Raw genomic sequence first — 19,230 nt, 5'->3', positions numbered from 1 at the left:
AAAAGAGGGCTGTTGCCTATGTTAAGATTCAAGCAGGGACTGGGGAGATACATGAAACCTTCGCTTTCAAGCTTTTGAAAAAGTTTAGGTTCCTCACCCAGCTTGTTTTTGTAAAGGAGGAGAGAGATAACAGGGTCTTGGGTTTTGTTCTGTATACGAAACGAACATCTAACTGCCCTTTTCTTCTGCTTAGGACCCATGTCCTTGTTTAAATATGATTGGAAGGGGGTAGTGAGGCAAGGCAGCTTTTTGGTTGATTTTTGTTATGGTAAAAATAGGAGTTCTTGGTTATCCATCGACTTTAGCTATAACTTAGCAATTTCTCCTGGGAATTAACAAGAATGGGATGTAGGCCCTTATCTGAGCAGTTTTACCTTAGTCCAGAGCAGTGACCCTTCTTGCTCTGCTTCAGCTCCTACTAAAATAAAGTGTTGCTGAAGCCTTCTCCCCCCCCCCCCAGAGGAAGAGCTAACTACCAGCTGCTTTGGTCAGGCATGTCGGATTTATAGAAAGGCTAGCGACTTCTCTTTCCCTCAGAATGGTCAGGAGGTCAGCTTCACACTGTACAGTAAGACTTTGTGTGGGAACCAAAATGGCTCACTTGGTGCTTGATTGAATTCTTACAGGCAGGATCGTTTCCTCTTTCTCCTGCTACCTTACTGGAAATTGCCCAGGAAAACCCACTCTGGGGCTCCCACCAACTCTTTCTGTTTTACCTTTCCCCTCACTGAGATGTCCCGCTCCCTCCTGGATGCTTCTGTCAGGCGCCTGCCCTCTCCACTTTAGTGTGGGGGCCAAGTGGCCTGGGTGTACTCACGCTACCTTGACAGAGGAGGAAACAAAACGCAGACACATACTGCATGTTTGCATGGCTCACAGGGAGTCGCTTCCGCCTCACCTCTGTGGACTAATCTCTCTCTCTTTCTCTCTTCCTTTCTGTGTTTTTCTCTTTACACACTCTGTAGCTGCCTGAAAATGCTCAACCTGTGGTGAGTCCCTCTCTCCAGTCCACATGCTAGGGGAGCGGACCAGACTAGGCTGGGATTGGCACAACCAAACAACATGCCTTAGGAACACTCAATGGCTTCCATACGCCGCCTTGTGCCATAACCACCCAGACTGGGGAACTAGATCCACAAGGTGGGGATGGGGCAGGCCTACACCCAGGAATTAATCTGTTCCTTCTTTCCTTCCAAACCCATCTCATCGCTATCTCCTCCTGGTGAAACAACATCCCACAGTATCCAAAATTCCCTTTCTATGTTTAGCTGAGTGAATTGTCTCCCAAATTACTAGGCCAGAGATGATCAGACAGAGAGGGACAAGAGCAGGAGGACAAGGTTACTCTATCAGCTGTTTAGATTATCATTCACAATGCCAAGGGCAGTTGTTGCCAGTTAATCTCACATTCTGTGGCTTGGTCTCTCACCTGCAAATTGGCAGCTTTGGGAAAAATCCATGACTTTTCTTTTTGATTCAGCTGGTTCTTTCATCTATAGAATGAGTCTCTCAAAAGGAGCTCCTTCTTGGGGGGAGAAATGGACATTTTGTTCTTGTTCTTTTGGGGGGGGGGTTTTGTTTGTTTTTCATTTATTGTCTTTTTTTTTTTTCCTGTCAGAGTATATTCAGTGGGTCAGGGGCTTACTCAGCTAATGAGTTATTGGAGCCTGTCTTTTCTGCTCCTGGAAAAGGTTCATTGAATGCATTCTTAGGAACAACAGGAGCTACGTGGGAGGGGAAGCCCTAGAGAATCCACATTCAGTGAGGCACATTCTTGCTACAAGAAAGAGCCCCCTCGCCAGCTTGCTTCTCAGCTGCTGCCTGTGACCTTCCAGGTACTCCTGACCTAGTTGGTCTGTTGCAGGCTGGAATGAGAACTCCCCTACATCGTCTGCATGCATGGGGTCATGTTCTACATGGTGATAACAGCCTGCGGGGTTCTGTGATCACTTTGTTTCTGTTTGTCTTCAGGGACTGGGTTGTACACCAGTTTCTGAACCCCAGCGGTATAAGCCAAGTTGCCTACAGGGTTTCTCCAGGGACAGGGCTATGTGGAAGATAACAAATGGGTTTTATGGAAATAGAATTTGTAGCCTTGTACTGAGGAGTACATTTGGCCTGTTTATCTAGCAAACATGTCTGTGTAAATCTGACATTGTCATAGTCTCTGTTGCCCTGTGAGATGTCAGTCGCATCATCCTGACTGCAAATACAGGGCCTGCTGTGTGCGCATGCAACTCTGCTTGGAACTCTAGGAGGTTCCCCTAGAGCTTAGGTACCATCTGGCTTATGTATTCCAAAAAGCTTAGGTGCCATCTAGCTGTTGTAGAGCCAAGACATACATACTTGAAAGGACAAGTAGTTCTCCAGGACACTTGTTATTACCCCCCAAGAGGTCACTGTGGACAGGAATGGTCAAGAAAGGCTTCACGGATATGGTGGGGCTTGAGCCAGGTATTAGAGCAAGGGAAGAATGTGAAAGTACACTCAAGAGGAGAAGCGTAGCAAAGGGATAGCTGAAGGGGAGGGGGCCAGGACGTAGCAAGAGAGCATTGTGGGCAAGGTCATGGCTCACAGGTCTGGGCAAAGAGCACGTGGTGGGGAGCTCACAGGTCTGGGCAAAGAGCACGTGGTGGGGAGCTCACAGGTCTGGGCAAAGAGCACGTGGTGGCTTGTGAGTGGGGAGACTGGATTGATTCTGACTCCATCATGTTAAGAACTTCTGGTCATCCAATCAAAGAATCGACTGGAAGAAAACCTACAACACAAGAAGCATTCATCATCACTCACCTTCCTTCTCTTCAGAGAGTAAGACATCTGTATGGAGTTAGTCAGTGGGCTTGGTCTGGGGTGTGGGGCCTGTTTCCTCGTGGCTAGAAGTATGAGAGGCTTCCGCTCCCGCTGAAGTGTTCCATACTGTAACTAGCAAAAACTCCTCCAGGCCTCAGAACCGCAGCTCCCACTCCCCTCCAGTCAGGTGAATTCGGCATGGCACATCAGGTTATGATGTGCTTGCAAGCAGACGTTAATTCTTAGGACTTGCCTTGAAGGAGGTAAAATAGTATAATTTGAAATGGACCAAAATAGTATTTCAGACTTCATTGTGATTGCTTTTATTAAAAACACAAAATCCTCATTTTAGTATCCTCCAAAAAAAAGAAGAATAGAAATTGACTTAAATGTTAGTGATGTCTCTGAAAATCATGGTTAACAGGGAGCAGGTAACTCCATTGAAATACTGGTGCTCCCATGAGATTTAATTTGCCTTGTTTAATATTAATTTCAAGACTTTCAACTTGGAAATGTCCATTTTCTAAAACATATATAATAGAAAAAGACCATTTTTTTTCCCTTTGAAGTCTTCTCCAGGGAGAAGACGATCTTAAACAATCAAAAGTATTGGTTATTTTTATTTAAAAGAGTTTATTCAGTCTCCAAATACACATGCCACTTTGTTTAGTGACTATATTCACACCCATTAATAGTATTTCATGGGGCACCTGGCTGGCTCAGTCAGAATGTGGCTCTTGATCATGGGGTCATGAGTTTGAGCCCCGTGTTGGGGGTAGAGATTACATAAATAAATAAACTTAAAAAAATAGTATTTCACAAAAGTCACTGATATCCTCAGAAAAATCTTTTTTAAGACCCCCTTAAGAAGCTCCTGTTTCCAAAATTTTCATGTTTGATACATCTTGATACAGTTAAAAGTTATCATTACCTGTATAAATGTCCGTTTCTGCATTCTGAGAGAATTTTTAATTTTTAATAACCTGTGTGTGCTCCAAACTTTTAATAACCTGTCCATTGGGTGTCAAAATACCAAGGGGTCAGACTGAAAAAAGAGAATCTTAACTACAGTGGAGAATTTGGGGACATGGGAAGTAAGCAACAGTTTTTCATTTTCATATGAATAGCCCTAGCATTAAACCTAGAGGGATTTAAGCAAGAGAAGCAGATAGAGTTTTCTCTGAAAAGCTTTCCTTTCAAGGGTCAAGTTTGCAGCCTGACTCCCCTCCACCATCTAGCATCTTTGACTCATCCACACCTTCTGGCACTCACATCCTCATTTCCAATGTGTCAGCTTCCTGGGAAGGACCTCTCTCCTGCACCAGCGACGCCACTGCCTTCATCACCCCCTTCTGTAGTTAGTCACTGTCGCAGCGAGAGCTGCTCCCCATTCCAGAGACAGGAGTAAGGAGGGGTGCTTGGGCTCAGGGCTATTGCCCAGGGAGCAGCACGTGGAGCGCGGGTGAGGGGAGTAGGCCCTGACCTCCACCCTACACAAGGGCCGGTCCTCCAACCCTGTCGGGCCCAGCAGTGGCAGTCTCAGTAGCTAAGCTGAGGACCCTGCAGCCACGTGCTTGCCAATGGTCAGCTTTCTGGGCTTTGGCACCGGTCCCCTCCAAACCAAAAGTGGGCTGTGCCGATTTCAGTCAGGGGATCTAGGCTCACTGTTCTTACAAGATTCGGGGTTCCACCTGCCTGCTCTGGGTAGCTGGGTGGGGTGGGGATGGGGATGCGGGCTGGAAAGAATCCTTAATCCTTCGTTGGCGGCATCATGAGCTTCTGCTAGAATTCCAATCATATTTTGTGGGGGATTTGTTTGCCTCGGTTTAGCTCCATACCTGCCGGCTACTGAAGCAGCATTCAGTCATTTTGCTCTCTGTCTCAAGGGGCCAGCAATGCAGGCTAGTCTTAGGTAGCTTTGAGGACCCCCAGCCTTGGTTTTAGATAGAGATGAGCTATGTGGGCTGAGTGGGAGACTGGGAAACAAGCCTTCTTCCTCCTTCTTCCAAAGATGCCTGTTTTGGCCCTGCCTAGCCTGCAGCCTTTTGATGATCAGGTTTGGTAGCTGCAGATTGAAATGAAGCAGCTATTGCCTTTGGCTTTCCTGGCAGACACTGCCCACTGCTTCCAGGGTGTGCGCTGAAGACGGGGGTGGCCCTGTGGGTGGGTGCCAGGGGGAAAATCCACCCCCCCCAGCCCCCACAGTCAGCAGAAGCAGGCAGAAGCTGTTCGAAGGTGCAGGCCTCCCACACTGACTTGCCATGTTACTTGTGCTCCAGGTGCTGTTGTTTCTTCAAGAGGAAAAGGAAGAAGACTGCCCAGCGCCACAAGTGACCAGTGCCTCCCAGGAGTCCTCAGGCCCTCGATTGCACCTGCAGCTCCTGCCATTTTTCATTGGAAGGGACTCCTCTGTGGGGGAGGGTGGAGATCCAAACCAAAAAGAAGAAAACAGAGGCCCCCAGAAGGAGCCAGTGCGGGCGGCCAGGGCCCGGGGGGGGTGTCAGTGGCCACCGCCGCCTGCCTAAAGCTCTGAGCAGGTCCCAGAGCGGCGGCCCGTCCACTGCTTGCCCCTGCGGCTGCCTGGTTGACTCTCCTTCCTATTGTTTACAGTGAAGGTGTCATTCACAAAAACTCAAGGACTACTATGCTCTTCCCTCGTGTAGTTTACTCCTGGTTCTTGCCCCACCCTCAACCCTCTCCAGCATAAAAGCTAGTGCATTAAAGGCTATGTCTGCTGAAGGAACTCCAGAGGGTGGGGGTGTGGCCAAGAAGGCAAGGGGAAGATGGCAGGCCTGGGCAGGAGAAGAACCTTCTCCAACTACCAGGCGTGCCTGGCAGCAAGGCTCCCTCCTCTGTGCCTGTGCAGCCTCCATCCCCAGCTGGCCACGGGGTGCAGGTTCCTCCCTCCCTCCCTTCTTCTGTGAAGTTACACTGTCGGACACAAGCTGTGAGAAATCTGCAGTCTACTGTCCCCGCGTGTTGGCATTCTTCGCTCTCTTGACAAGCGAACTCTGTTCTCCAGACGGTAGTAGGACAATGCAAATTGTTCTGATCAAAGGAAAAAAAACTGACTTTATTGCACTTTTAGTTGTTTTTTGTTTTGTTTTGTTTTTTAACAAAAAACACGGCAGATGCATATTGTGTCTGGTTATATCGGGAGTTTTACTTTTTTCTGTTTTGAGGGGGATGGGGCCAGCCAAGCCATTCAGAGAGAACATGGGTCCAGAGGACATTCTCAGTGGAAAAAGTTGGGTCTGCAGCACCCAGAAGAGAAGAAGCCAAACTCTGTGTCATTCTGAGTAAACACTCAGGTTGGCAAGGAAACATACTTGAATTTTCCTCATCTTCTCAACTGCTGAAGAATGTCCCTCCCAGAGCCTCTTGACCTCATCAGCCTACAGTTTGGACTGCCTTGCTCTCCAGCACATGGGATAAGCCAGACTGTGACCAGGAGAAGATGTTTGACAAAAAAATTGGAAATAATCGGTTTCCTCCACTGCCAGGGACTTCCAACTAGATAGCCATGTGACTTCCTTAGTGACTTGGGGGACAAAATTCGTGATGAAAGAGCCACCACCATATTGCCACTAGTGGACAAGAAGAAGAGGAAAGTGAGCCTGCCTTCCAACTGCCAGAAGAACCTCAGGATTTGGCATCATAGGGCCAGTGAATAAAACCAGTGTGTACTGTCTGCCCCAGTAGCTGAGTGATAGCATTTGGTCTGGCCTGCCTTACCAGAAACCAAGCACCTGCAGATCTTCTTCCAGTAGGTCCACAGCAGCAGGCTCCAGACTGAGCATGTGGAGCTGTCGTGAACAGGAGGATAAGATTGATTGGTGCTGGAAAATTCCAGGGGAAAGGATATTGAAATGAAAGGTCTGAAATTATTTTCTCAATTGGATGTAGACTCCTTCCAAATAAGATGGCCGCATATCGAGAGCATGTTTCCCCAGTCCACTATTTGCCTTCCCATGTGGGATGGTCACCTAACCTACTACCATGAAGGGTCTTGATTCTTCATTCACTTCTTGGAAAGTCATCAATGTATGGAGTTAATCTTATTGTGCTCAATTTTCATTTGAGCTCAGTGGCTTATGCAAACAGTGACCTCATTCCAGATGTGATAGAGGAGAAAGAATCACTTACGTCAGGGAACAAGGCCTTGTGTCTGGGAGTAGAGAGAGCTAACCGTGGAGGACCAGTGGCTGGTGACTGAGTCTGGTGGTTTTGGGAACACAAATCATTTGCCTCTGGCTTGAGGTAGTGGGCCATCTTTTGGACTGGAGGATGTGGGGATACTTTCCGGTAGTTGGCATGTCTTGACAAGTCCCTTGATGTATCTCACATGGAGCAGAAATAGCAGCAGTTGCATGGATCAGAGTTACTGGACTTCAGCTGTTCCATTGGGCCTTGGCTAGGAAGTATCACTTTATTGGCTTCAGACCTGCTTAGCTCATGTGTAGATTGTAATCTTTCATTTCTTTAAAAGAAAATTTCCTGTATACAAGACAGAGTGGCTGGGAGACACACTGTCACATCCCTTTTCCACAAGGATTTTGAATATTGCTTCCTCGATATTACCTAGTGGTTAAGGCACCATCATAGAAACTTATTTCTCAGATGGCACTTGGGCAACTCAAACTTGCTTGTATAGAAACTTTAACTTCCTTATACCTTGTCTAGAAAAAGCCTTGTCTCTCAAAGGAGGGCAAGGGGAAAATGGTGACAAAGCCTCTAGCATCCTGGCACTCCATACCCACTAAGTGCCTCCCCACCTCTGCTTCCACAAAAAAGCAAAGGCAGTGACCAGCTTGGCTCAGGGCAGGTCCCCCTGCAGCTGGGTTTGTGACTTTTTTTGGTCTTAAATGTTTTTAAAGGCTAGCTCTTGAGGGGTTTAAACCTAAGCAGTTATGGGGGGGGTCCTTCCTAATGCACTGTTCTTTCTCTCCCCCCCACAAATCTCTTTACTAGGTATTTGATTTTCATAACAAAGGGTCATGGTGATTCTTCCAAGGCCATTAGCACTCCAAGGTGGTCCCAGACCCCTGAGAGATTCTATTGTGATCTTCCTGAAAATTAAAAAGTAAATAAGAAAGACTACCTAAGGAATAATTTGGCCATCAGTACCATCCCCACCAGCACATCAGGGCTCCCGGCCTCAAGCCGCTTGCTCTAGTTGCTTAGCACTGTGCCTCAGCCAGGCCCCCGAGGCTGGGCACTCCCTCCACCCACCCACCAGCCACCCTAGTCCACTCACTGCAGTTTTTTGATCTTTCTCCATTTCACAACATGGTGCCTAGGGATCTTTTTCTTTGGGATTGATGCAGTTGCTTCTGGGTTAGCAGTAAGTACTAACAGCATCTGTTCATTAAAAAAAACCCTTAATATATGCCACCAGGAGTTCTCCTGAGCCCTGCGCCCCTCTGGCATTGCATCCTGAGCAGATTGAGGCATAAACGGTCCTTCTCGTATACCAGAGGGTGACGTGTGTCTGCGCAGTCAGGCCTTGTAAGGGTTGACCACTTGCCACACACACCCTGCCATTTCCCAGGGATCTCACTCTGGACTCCTCTGCAAGGGAGGGCAGTGTTCCAGCAGCTGCTGTGCTCTCGTGACCACCTCCATGAACATTTCTGCTGCACTGGGTCTGTCTAGGAGTAAACAGGGTCTAAGAAGGTACAAGTAAGGGACTAGGCTGACCTCCAGTTAAAGCTCCAATTCACTCTGGATAGGCTGACCTCCAGTTAAAGCTCCAATTCACTCTGGAACACGGGGCAACAGGAGAACGCAAGATCCTGGGGTTTTCATAGTGGTGTTGATTTGCCTGTTTATGTCCATGAACTGCGGGTACAAAGAAACGGCCCCTGCCGGCAGCCGGAAGAGGGTCCATCACCTCGATATCCCAACTTAGTTCACTGGAAGTGTGCACTGATGGTGCATATTCAGTGTTGATTCTCAGTGTGAGTAACCATCTTTAAGGTCAGAAATATGCAGTGATGGTAACGTCTGTCGGAGTGGTTACTAAAGATCATAGCCTTAACTTTTTTGTATGCAAAAGATAGAACTTATTCCCCTGCTCAGTGAGCAAGCATGGCCTGTGTTTCTCAAAAACAAGTTCTTCCATGGCAGCCCAGAAAGCATCGCAAAGGAACTTACTCTTCTGATGCATCTCTTCCGATTTCACCTGCCTCCTGTGTGACCCAGTCACCTCTTCCATTTTCATATTTAAACCAGTTCTGCATCCCCAGTGAGTTGCCCTGACAATGTCGTCGCCAGTGTCAGCCGCGTTAGGGCTGGAGTCCCTCGGATTGGGAGCTTGCAGCACCACCCGGCCAACATTGCCTTTGCCAGTCCACTGCCGCCATCCCCGCCATTGCCCTAAGGTGCGCAGCTGAGTCCCAACAACCATTAGAGAGCCAGCGTGATGAGGCACCCCATCCGGATTGGCCATCTGAGCAACAGGCACTTGTCTCTGAGGTTCTTGCTTTTGCCAACTCTAGGCCTCCGGGAAAGCCCTGTCTAGAGATTGATGGCCAGGGACTCCCAGTCTTCCCTATGATGGGTCAGCAGGAATTGAAATGAGATTCCTATGGTTTTGTTGTCTTGTTTGGGGGAGGGGGGAGGGGGAGAGGGAGGGGTGGCTTTGTTTCTGAATAAGAAAAAGAGGAAACCACGGCCCTTGTGAGGGTTTGCAGAGTTTTGAGCAGTTTTTAGCCACAAATAAAGAATCTTGGAAGTCTTCGATCAATTAAGCAGTCTTAAAAACATGTTTCTCATAACTCCTTTTGCAGGTGACTGAGTGCAAAAGAATAGGTTTCTCCATTGTATTCAAAATAGTAAGTAGGTTCCCTGGATACAGACAGTAGTAGTTGACACATTTCCTCAAAAAGCAACCAGGACGTCCACTCTAGTATTTGTAGATCAGCTTACAAAGGAAAAAGTGAACGTGTACTCCGTATGTTTTTAGTTTCGTTACCAAACTTGATGTTCTAAAGAAACCTCAGTTCTGTGGACAGAATTTCTTTTGTTACTTTCCTCCTCTTTCTCTTCACAATCATATTTCCAGTGCCATCACCACCTTCAGAGTCTCAGAGCAGAGGGTTATCCATGGTAATAAGTAGGGGTGCCGTGCACTCATCCCAATCACACACACAAGAGGACAGCTGTCCCGACTGCCTCTTCCCTGCAAACCCCCTCTTTCAGGGCAGGTGAGACATTTTCAGTATTCTTCATGAGCTCCAGACCAAATCCCAGGCCAGCCCTTGCACCGAAAGCTTTTTTTTAAGAGGCTTGTCAATCTGTTAGGAACGTCTCAGGAGAGATGCGCCATTTCTTTGGGGGGAAATAGATTTACAGATGGGTGTGTGTGGTTGCCTTGTATGCCTGTGTGTGTGTGTGTGCGCGCGCGCACACACACACTCAGGCGCTCGGGCGTGTTCTCATCTGTGCATTTCACTTCCATAAAGACACAGCCCAGGCTGCTGGGACCACGTGTTACTGAATATTCTCAGAAGTAAACAGGTAACAAGTGAGCTTCTCAAATTAGTGTCACAGCAAGCTGGCTCTAGGAATGAGCCCCATTTATCGAGCAGAAGAGTAAACAGAAAAGATAGAGATGAAACCAAAAATATAACCACCCCAATGGAAAATAATGTTGATTCATCAATTCCCATTGGATATATTACATGCTCTAATTTATTATATTATTTTTTTGTTTGTTTCTTTAATCTTTGCCCATTGTACTTTTAAAAAGATGTTGGGATGTTGACTGCAATTTTTTTAAGACTAGATGATGTATAAATCAGCTGTGGAAATCAGTTTTAATTGCTGTGTGGATGTGTCTGATTATTGTTAAATGCCTTTTTTTTTTTTTTTTTTTACTTTTTATTTTAGATATGTGATGTTGTTTCATAAACCCTGGCACTGGTCACAAAGCTCAGCTGTGAAAAATGAAACTTGTAGTATTTTTAAACATGAATGTCAATTTCAAGTGTATTTGAAATGGTTCCTCCGGGAGAGAGATTTGTACACCATTAGGAGAAACTCCTCTGCAGAGGAAGTAGCCTTTTTTGGAAAAAATGGAAAATGGGTCTTGATATGTTATCTCAGAGTAGCCCATTTCCTAGGGCACCATGGAAAACACAAATGTGATCTTTAAGTATACCTCTTCCCCAATTTGGGGAAGAAAGGACTCAGTTTGCACCCTTTTTGTATGTAAAATAAAATGTCTTACCTTTCTTGACTAATTTTCTTTGGTTAGTTGGTTGGTTTGTCTGGTTTTAATTTCCCCTGGTTCGTTTGTAACTAAGAATCCAGCTAGGATTAACTTTGATATGACTCAACGAATGAATATAATGCCTGATACTTTGGCATTCTTGCTTCATTCCTTTGGGTTGAACATTGCTCTCTCCTGTCAGTCACTTTAAATATTCCTGGCAGAACTTGGACATTGATGACTCACATACTGGTTCCTGTATCCCTGTGGTTCTTAGGTGCTAGAACATCAGGAAGTTAAGATCTATGTGGAACAGCTTTGGAATAGCTTTGTAATTCTGCTCTACCAAATGAACATCTATACAGATGGAGGATAAAACTATGATGTGCAATTATAAAATCACAAGTGTGTATGTGTGTGTGTGTGTATGTATATATATATCCATAAAACAACTGTCAATCCGCATGATTGGCTGGTTCCAATTTTTTGTTACTAAATTACTAGATTTGTTTTTTTCACTGGTAGATAAGTAAGCAGAAGACATGTTTTAAGATCATCATGAGAGGAAAAACTTCACATTTAGAACATTTTATCCATCAAGCTTTTTTTTTCCTTCCAAAAGTGGCGGGGGTGGGGGACTACAGAGGAGGCTGCTTTTATGCCATTTTAGCGTTAGCTCCTCACGTGGAGAAGGCTCCTTTGAAAACATTGAACATTTTCCCAATGGCTATGGACAGCATCAGACCAGTCAGTGGGGAAAGAGGCCTGACTAAAAAAAAAAATGGTGGGGGGTGGGGGATTGGAGGATCAACTTTGTCAGTGCAACAGTTTTACCTAGAAGAACCTTTAGCAGATCGAGGTGGTCTGGATTGAGGTGTGAGGATTAGAAACAGCAAATGTCGTTTGTGTTTCTCTGAGACACCTGTGGAAGCTTTGCAGCCTGGCTGCATTGACCTCAGTGTAAGCAAGGACAAGTTAATGCCAGTGGCCATGCATAACCTTCAACTTAGGTCCCGACCTCATAAAGAGACCAAATTGCAGGGTTCAACTAATTGAAACGCCATTCCTACCTACAATTGGGGCTGTGAAGACCAAGAATTTATTAATCTTTGAAAATTGGTTTTAAAGACATTTAATGTCATAGGTCTACATTTTAGAAAGATGTGTGTAATTTTTATTTTTCTGGGTAAGACTCCCAGTGATGAAGTATATATGTTGCAGACTGGAACAAGTGTGAGAGCATCTGACAACTATCCCTGACCTTCCTGAAGTTTTCTAGAAAAGAGAGACTGAACCTCAGGCCGTTTCAGGTATATATAATTTCCTACCTCAGTGTTAATATGATGCTATTGCAACCAATATTTGTTGGACATTTAGCCCTACAGCAGGGTTGGGGGAGATGTATACAAAATAAGTGCAACACATGAAATACAGTGCGTTGCTCACAAAAAAGGTGGTTAGTTGGCGGCGCCTGGTTGGCTCAGTCGGGTGAGTGTCGGACTCTTGATCTCAGCTCCGGTGTTGATCTCAGGGTCATCAATCCAAGCCGGTATTGGGTTCTAGGCTGGGAGTGGAACCTACTTAAAACAAAACAAAACAACTGTTTACTTGGAAAAATAGGTAAAGGAAGGAAGTTAACCAGAGAATAATAAAGTGTGCATTGACTCAGTACTTACTGTGCAGTAAGCACAGTAAGACCAGAGGAAAAACAGGGACTAAAGTGGCAGGGACTAAGTCAAAAAGGAAAGGTTTTGAAGCAAGTTTTGCAAGACAAGTAGAAAGTGCAGTATAAGGTCATACTCTGGGTTAGCAGAAGCATGCCCCGAGTTTTGGGGAGCTACCATACTTAAACCCAAGCTAGTGGTTGCTAAGGCTTGACTGGCCCAATTCGGAAACTGACAAGCGCCTTCTCCCCCATCCACGGACTTCCTAACATAAACTAACCTCCCCGAAGGCCTCCCCCTCCCCAAAGGCAAGAACGGGCCACGGGAGCGGCCGCTCTGCATGCTGGGGTTTGTAGTCTCCTCGGAGACCCAATCCGTGTGCTCCTCGGGGCGGTGCCGCCTTCCGTGATCCTTTTCCTGTTGGTGGGCGTTGGCGAACTGGGGAGCCAATGAGGCCACAGTAACGTGGCAGCCACCCACGAGCCCGCGTCTTGGCTAGCCCTGACGGCGGGCTGGGCCACGCCCCCCGCGAGGTCCTACTACCCGGCGCCGACTCAGAGGGGGGAAATAAAGACCACCTTCTGCCAGGAGGCGGGCAGGAGCCCCGGTTCCCCCCCAGCCGCTCTGGGTGGTGGTGCCGGTGCCCACGCCGACGCGTCCCCACCCTCTTCCGGCCCTCGGCTACCGGGGCCGCGCTCTCTTCGCTCGGTGGATGCTGCGCCTCTCCGAGCGGAACATGAAGGTGCTCTTCGCCGCCGCCCTCATAGTGGGCTGCGTCTTCTTCCTGCTGTTGCCAGGTCCCTCGACGGCCGACGAGAAGAAGAAGGGGCCCAAAGTCACCGTCAAGGTCCGTCCTCCCCTCTCCCGACCTGCCTGGCGAAGCCCACCCCCCGGCCCCCACGCCCCACCCGTCGCCCGCGTCCCGGCCTCGGCGCCGCAAGTCACCGGTGTCCGAGGCATTTAAGCTCCCGGAGCTCAGGCCTGGGCGTCCTCGGCTTTGGCTCAGCCCCTCCCTAGTTCCCGGCTGTGGCCTCGTGGCGTCCGGGCGGTCCTGCTCATTCAGACCAGAGAATGCCCGACTCCTCGACACCCCAGCCCCAGCCTTAACCCAGGAGCGGGCGCCTGTGCAGCCGGGCTGGCACTGTCAGCCTCAGAGCAGTCTTTCTGCGAATACCGTCCAGCGCTGGGGAAATGGTGAAAGATCACGTCTGGCAAATTGTGAATCTTTTCTTTACTTGGGCCAGATGTTACCCACTTGCAATTACAAAGAACAGCAATCTAGTTGAAACTTGTATGATGCTAAGTTAGATTCTCCTCCTTCATGGTTTTTGGATGTTCATTTCTAGAATCTGCGCTATTTTTAGACTAAAGGTTGTTTGCTACCCTATAGTTTAAAGGGAGTGCAAACAAACATTTTCTGGGGAAAGGGTCTGGAGCCTTCATTAGATTCTCATAGGGTTTTTGTCACCACCGAAATCAGGTTCAGAACCACTGCTCTCAAAATATGGTTCTTTTCTCTTCCACCTTTGTGGTAACTTCTGGGGCTCTCGCTTCCCTGGCAAGACCCCTTCAAAAAGGCTGAGTTGAAATGGTCTTCTTCCTCAGGTGTACTTTGACCTGCGAATTGGAGATGAAGATATAGGCCGGGTGGTCATCGGTCTCTTTGGAAAGACTGTTCCAAAAACAGTGGATAATTTTGTGGCCTTAGCCACGGGAGAGGTAAGTGGCTGGAGCAGAGGTAGTTGAACTCAAGTGAAGTTGGCAAGTAGAGCTAACAGCGAACGGATGTGCAGAGCGGGGCCTGTCTGTAGCAGTAGCCCTCACCGAGTACCAACAGCTCACCGCTCTCCTGCAGCTCTGGGAACCTGGTATTATCATAGCTTCTGGAGGTTTTAAAACTAAATCCAGAAATATGGATTTTATTTATTTATTTGTTTATTTTTAAGAAAATTTTTCACTTTTAAGGCATTGCAGTAATCAAGGAAAACATATCCATGGAAACTAGTTTGTGGCTTGTGCACCAGAACTTTCTCTTAAGGGTAAGGGGCCCAGAGCTTCCCAGGTCTTAAAGAAACAGGAGTGCCCTGTTTAAGAAAGTTTGTATTCCTGGGGCGCCTGGGTGGCTCAGTTAAGCGTCTGCCTTCGGCTCAGGTCATGATTTCAGGGTCCTGGGATCAAGCCCTGCATCGGGCTCCCTGCTCAGCGGGAAGTCTGCTTCTCCCTCTCCCACTCCCCCTGCTTGTGTTCCCTCTCTTGCTGTGTCTCTCTCTGTCAAATAAAATCTTAAAAAAAAAAGTTTGTATTCCTCTTAACTCTAAAGAAGAAAACTGGGGGTTGCCAGAGGGGAGCTGTGGGGGGATGGGTGAAACAGGTGACGGGGATTAAGAGTACACTTACCATGATGAGCACTGAGTGACGTATAGAATTGAGTCACTGTATCGTACACCTAAAACTAATATAACACTGTATGTTAACTCTACTGGAATTAGAATAAAAAATTATCAAAGAAAAAAAAGTCTGTATTCCAACTTTGCAGTGACCTGGCAGGTAACTGTTGTTTTTTTGGTCCGTTTTCTTGCATCTGTTCTTAGGATTAGAAAAAGAGCAGGGAAAGGTGGAGACATTATGTGAAGTGGAATTGTATAAAAGCAGAGGAGTGTGCAGTCTTAGCCTTTCCTGGGTGTGTGTGCTCCGCGCCTGGCCTGCTGGTAACTGCTCACTCAGCAGGTCGAATGATGAATCTGAATCAGCAGTGGTGTCTCTTCTGGGAGCAGGAGCTGTGGGCTGGGTTCCTGCAGGGTCTACTTAATATCTGCTTGGTGTCTCATGCTGCTTCTCACCTTCTTCCCTTTTCTAGAAAGGATTTGGCTACAAAGACAGCAAATTCCATCGTGTGATCAAGGACTTCATGATCCAGGGTGGAGACTTTACCCGGGGAGATGGCACTGGAGGTAACCTCATGTCCTCTGCAGCAGGGTCTGTTGGTGCAGCCTCCAAGCTGGGAAGGCTGGGCTGTGCTGGGCAGACGAGGCCTCCTGCTTGCCCAGCTCTGGAGGCAGGACTGGCACCCGCACGGGGACCAGCTGCAGCCTTCTTTGTAGAAGGACCCCAGGACAAAGAGGAGAATGGTGGGGGGATTGTGTGGCTTTCACCCCGCCAGCAGGCCTGCCGGTCGGGGCCTACAGCCTTGGTGACTTTTCTCTCGGGGTACCCTCTGGGGGGAGGGGAAGCAAAGCTAAACACGTGGGTCAGTGACTCTAGGTCAGGCTCTGTCAGGTTGTTTACCATCTAGGTGGGAGGAGCCAGGGGAACATGACGTGGAAGCTATAGAACAGTAGAGAATGTAAGTGATGGCCATCGGCAGCGGTGCCTGAGAAAGAGCAGACATAATACAAAGCACTGTATGCATGGGGTCGGACACAGTTGGGTGAGATCTGCCATCTTCGTGCTCTGTGACCTCAGGCAGGTGAGTCCTCTGAGCTTCAGTTTCCTCTTGTGTAAAGTCAGAGTGGGAAGAGTTGGGGTGCTGCATGGTAGGTGCCCAGCATATGGTAAGTCAGCCACTGTCGAGGTGCCAACAAGCACAGGAGTCGCTTCAGGCCAGGCTGATCAAGAAGTGGCCTTGTGAATGTGAGGAAAGATTTGGGCAGGGTCCTGGCCGGGGAGAACTTGGGCAGAGAGGCAGGGCTAAGGTGAACCCACCTCTGTTCTGTGGCAGGAGCTTGGCTGAAGGTGGGGTCCAGAGATGGAGAGCACACACCAGACCGGGGCCCTGAGTGCTGGGCCGTGGCTGGACCTGGGAACCTGGGTTTGTCCTACACTGAGGGAGGACCCACGGAGGGCTTGAATGGGAGGAAGACCCAGGCGCAAAGGAGTTTGAGGGAAGATAATGCGGCAGTTTTTCTGGGTGTAAAATGCTCGTGTCGGTTCTCTGGCATACACCGTTGGCACTCTGAACATTAGTCGTTACTGCAGTGGGAGTGGCAGGAGTGGAGAGGAGGGATAGATAATGTGGGTGGGAACCTCATGGACAGTGTGCAAAGGAAAAGTTGTCAAAAGAATAATTGAAGGGGCGCCTGGGTGGCTCAGTTGGTTAAGCGACTGCCTTCAGCTCAGGTCATGATCCCGGAGTCCCGGAATCGAGTCCTGCATCGGGCTCCCTGCTCGGCGGGGAGTCTGCTTCTCCCTCTGATCCTCCCTCCTCTCATGCTCTCTCTTTCTCTCAAATAAAATCTTTAAAAAAAAAAAAAATTGAAGTCTGGAGGGAAAGATGACGAAATCAGTTGAATTTAAAATGAAGTTACCCGTTTGAGTTTGGGATTCCTTATGTGTTGGGAAAGTGATCAGAGCCAAGGATGGAGATGTGGAGTTTTCTGGAGAGCAACACAGCTGAAATCCTGCTGTCACTGGAGATTTAGAAAGAGGACTCTCACTGAGGAGAGACTCTGAGCCAGCACTCGAGCCCGGAGTTGCCGCAGAGGGTTGGGTTGCTCCCTGGCCTGGGCATGAGATGGCACCCCCCCCCCCCCGTGTCTAGTGATTGTCAGGTTTAGCCTTCCCCACCTGCTACGTAGTCAGAAATGCCTCCCTGATGAGCAGCGGGTCCAGGACAACTTCCAAAGCTGGGTCCCTCTGTGGAACCACGGGATGCAGATAGGTACAAGTTGTGTATGCAAGTGAGTTTGAGAGGTATTGGGTAAAACAAAATGAAGCTTGTCACTGGGTTTCTCCAGGGCCTATAGTCACTAGCACACAGTGTGAATCTCCTGAGAGGAGACAGGGAGAAAGAAGGGGCAGAAGCAGCTCTGGGAACTTAGATGAGGATCTCTGAAATGGTGGCAGGGTCTGCCCAGCTCCCTTTGTCGTGTACCCTGGCCTCAGACCCCTCGTGGATAGACATACCACACACATCAACATCCAGCTTTTATTTTGTGTTCATTGATAAGAGGCTCTTGATTATCCAGAACCCAAGGGGGCAGCCCCTCGCCACTCATCTATCTTCTGTGCTGTTAGGAAGAAAAGCTGGTCAACCACAGCTGTTGTCCTTTTATGGAGAGTTCTTACCTCCCCTGCCCTCTGCATAGCACCTCTCTACCCGAGTACCTCAGAGTTCCTGTGGCAGACCTCCCAGGCCACCACCAAGGGTAGCTGTTGATGTTTGCCTTATTTAAAAGCCACTAACTGTATTCCTCGAAATAATTGGGTGAGCTGTTCACTAAATCAGCCTGGCCTCATGCCCCACTTGGTCTGTCAGCATGGTTTGGCTCCAAGACCAGAGGGTAGGAAGGAGACAGCATTTAATGTCCTTATAATCCACTGGAGCCTGGCCTGACGCCAAAGACAGGTTGAGTCCCTGGAATCCTCACCCCAAAGATCTGCTTGGTTTGGGCCAACTCAGCTCCCTGAGTTTCTTTCTTCCCAGGAAAGAGCATCTATGGTGAACGCTTCCCCGATGAGAACTTCAAGCTGAAACACTACGGGCCTGGCTGGGTGAGCATGGCCAATGCAGGCAAAGACACCAATGGCTCCCAGTTCTTTATCACGACCGTTAAGACGGCCTGGCTAGATGGCAAGCACGTGGTGTTTGGCAAAGTTCTGGAAGGCATGGTGAGTTTGGGGGGCAGGGGCTAAACCTGGGCAACCTTCATCAGGAAATGGACACCCCAGGGCAGGGGTGCCACCTAGTTTATCCCTTTCCCAACAGGGAGCCCACAGATTTCCCCGTGTTCACGTGCACAAACCCTACATCTCCGCCCCCAGGTTCTCAGTTCTTCAGCCTGCCCAGGTGCAGGAGCCTCTGTTTCACTCACTCACTGCTAGGCTCCACCCCCCTCAGTTGTGCAGAACCCAGCCAAACACTGTGTCCCTGCGAAGCTACTTGGTACCCACTCCACAGCCACCCTCTTCCCCCTCGCCCTTAGCTCAGCCCGGTCCCACTGCAGAAGATCAAAACTACCCCATCTTGTCAAAGCTGGGCTCTCCCTGCCCAGGGTTCCGTTAGGATTTTGGTGCCTCAGGGTTTGCATGCTGCTCGTCCCATGGGGGTCTCAGCCTTCCCCGGCCATATTCTGGGGCCTTTCTCCCTTGAGGGGTGGACCTCCGGACTCACGCCGCTCTACTGTTTCCGCCTGCCTTCCCAGGAGGTAGTACGGAAGGTGGAGAGCACCAAGACTGACAGTCGGGACAAGCCCCTGAAGGATGTGACGATCGCAGACTGTGGCAAGATCGAGGTGGAGAAGCCCTTTGCCATCGCCAAGGAGTAGGGCCCCAGGGACCTCTTCCTCTGAGCCACCATCTGTGCGGCCCTGTTGCCTTCCCGCGGGTGAAGACCGCCCGCCGCAGGGCTCCATGCTGCACTGGCCCAAGTGCTGGCATCTGACGGAGCGGACCCCTCCCCTCACATTCCACAGGCCTACCTACCAGCCTGGTTTTGTAACAAAGTCCTACCAATGCTGACGAATTAAAAAAAAAAAAAAGGTGGGTTTTTTTATAACCAGTGTGTGGGCTGGGTTCTTGGGCCTGCGACACCTGCTCAAATCCCAGTCGCAGCATGTCTGGGAC

General features: G+C 48.7%; 2 protein-coding genes across 5 annotated transcripts in view; both read left to right on the top strand.

The window, feature by feature from the left end:
• Window positions 1–11,036, top strand: part of CSNK1G1 (casein kinase 1 gamma 1) — a 182,054-nt gene extending 171,018 nt beyond the window's left edge. For all 4 annotated transcript variants that reach the window (XM_025884416.2, XM_025884413.2, XM_025884415.2 and 1 more), the window contains one exon: window positions 5,070–11,036. In XM_025884416.2, coding sequence (XP_025740201.1) covers window positions 5,070–5,124 — 55 coding nt within the window. In that variant the 3' untranslated portion in view covers window positions 5,125–11,036. The remainder of the gene's footprint in view (window positions 1–5,069) is intronic.
• Window positions 11,037–13,216: 2,180 nt separating this feature from the next.
• On the top strand, window positions 13,217–19,162 carry PPIB (peptidylprolyl isomerase B). Its single transcript, XM_025884024.2, has 5 exons — window positions 13,217–13,516; window positions 14,275–14,388; window positions 15,527–15,620; window positions 18,092–18,276; window positions 18,810–19,162. The coding sequence occupies exons 1-5, from the start codon at window positions 13,382–13,384 to the stop codon at window positions 18,930–18,932; spliced, it is 651 nt and encodes a 216-aa protein (XP_025739809.1). The 5' UTR covers window positions 13,217–13,381; the 3' UTR covers window positions 18,933–19,162.
• The last annotated feature ends 68 nt before the right edge of the window (window positions 19,163–19,230 follow it).

This window comes from Callorhinus ursinus, unplaced genomic scaffold (assembly GCF_003265705.2).
Source record: "Callorhinus ursinus isolate GAN/ISIS: 27379988/994484 unplaced genomic scaffold, GSC_fseal_2.0 scaffold25, whole genome shotgun sequence".
Classification (NCBI taxonomy): domain Eukaryota; kingdom Metazoa; phylum Chordata; class Mammalia; order Carnivora; family Otariidae; genus Callorhinus; species Callorhinus ursinus.
The sequence above is the reverse complement of the archived record's forward strand: the minus strand, read 5'-3'. Positions and strand labels throughout refer to the sequence as shown.

Bases quoted from the DNA above. Each gene is read 5' to 3' on its own strand.
- PPIB (XM_025884024.2), top strand. From the start codon at position 13,382: ATGCTGCGCCTCTCCGAGCGGAACATGAAGGTGCTCTTCGCCGCCGCC. The intron at 13,517-14,274 runs GTCCGTCCTCCC...CTTCTTCCTCAG, and splicing joins GGCCCAAAGTCACCGTCAAG to GTGTACTTTGACCTGCGAAT. The intron at 18,277-18,809 runs GTGAGTTTGGGG...CTGCCTTCCCAG, and splicing joins GCAAAGTTCTGGAAGGCATG to GAGGTAGTACGGAAGGTGGA.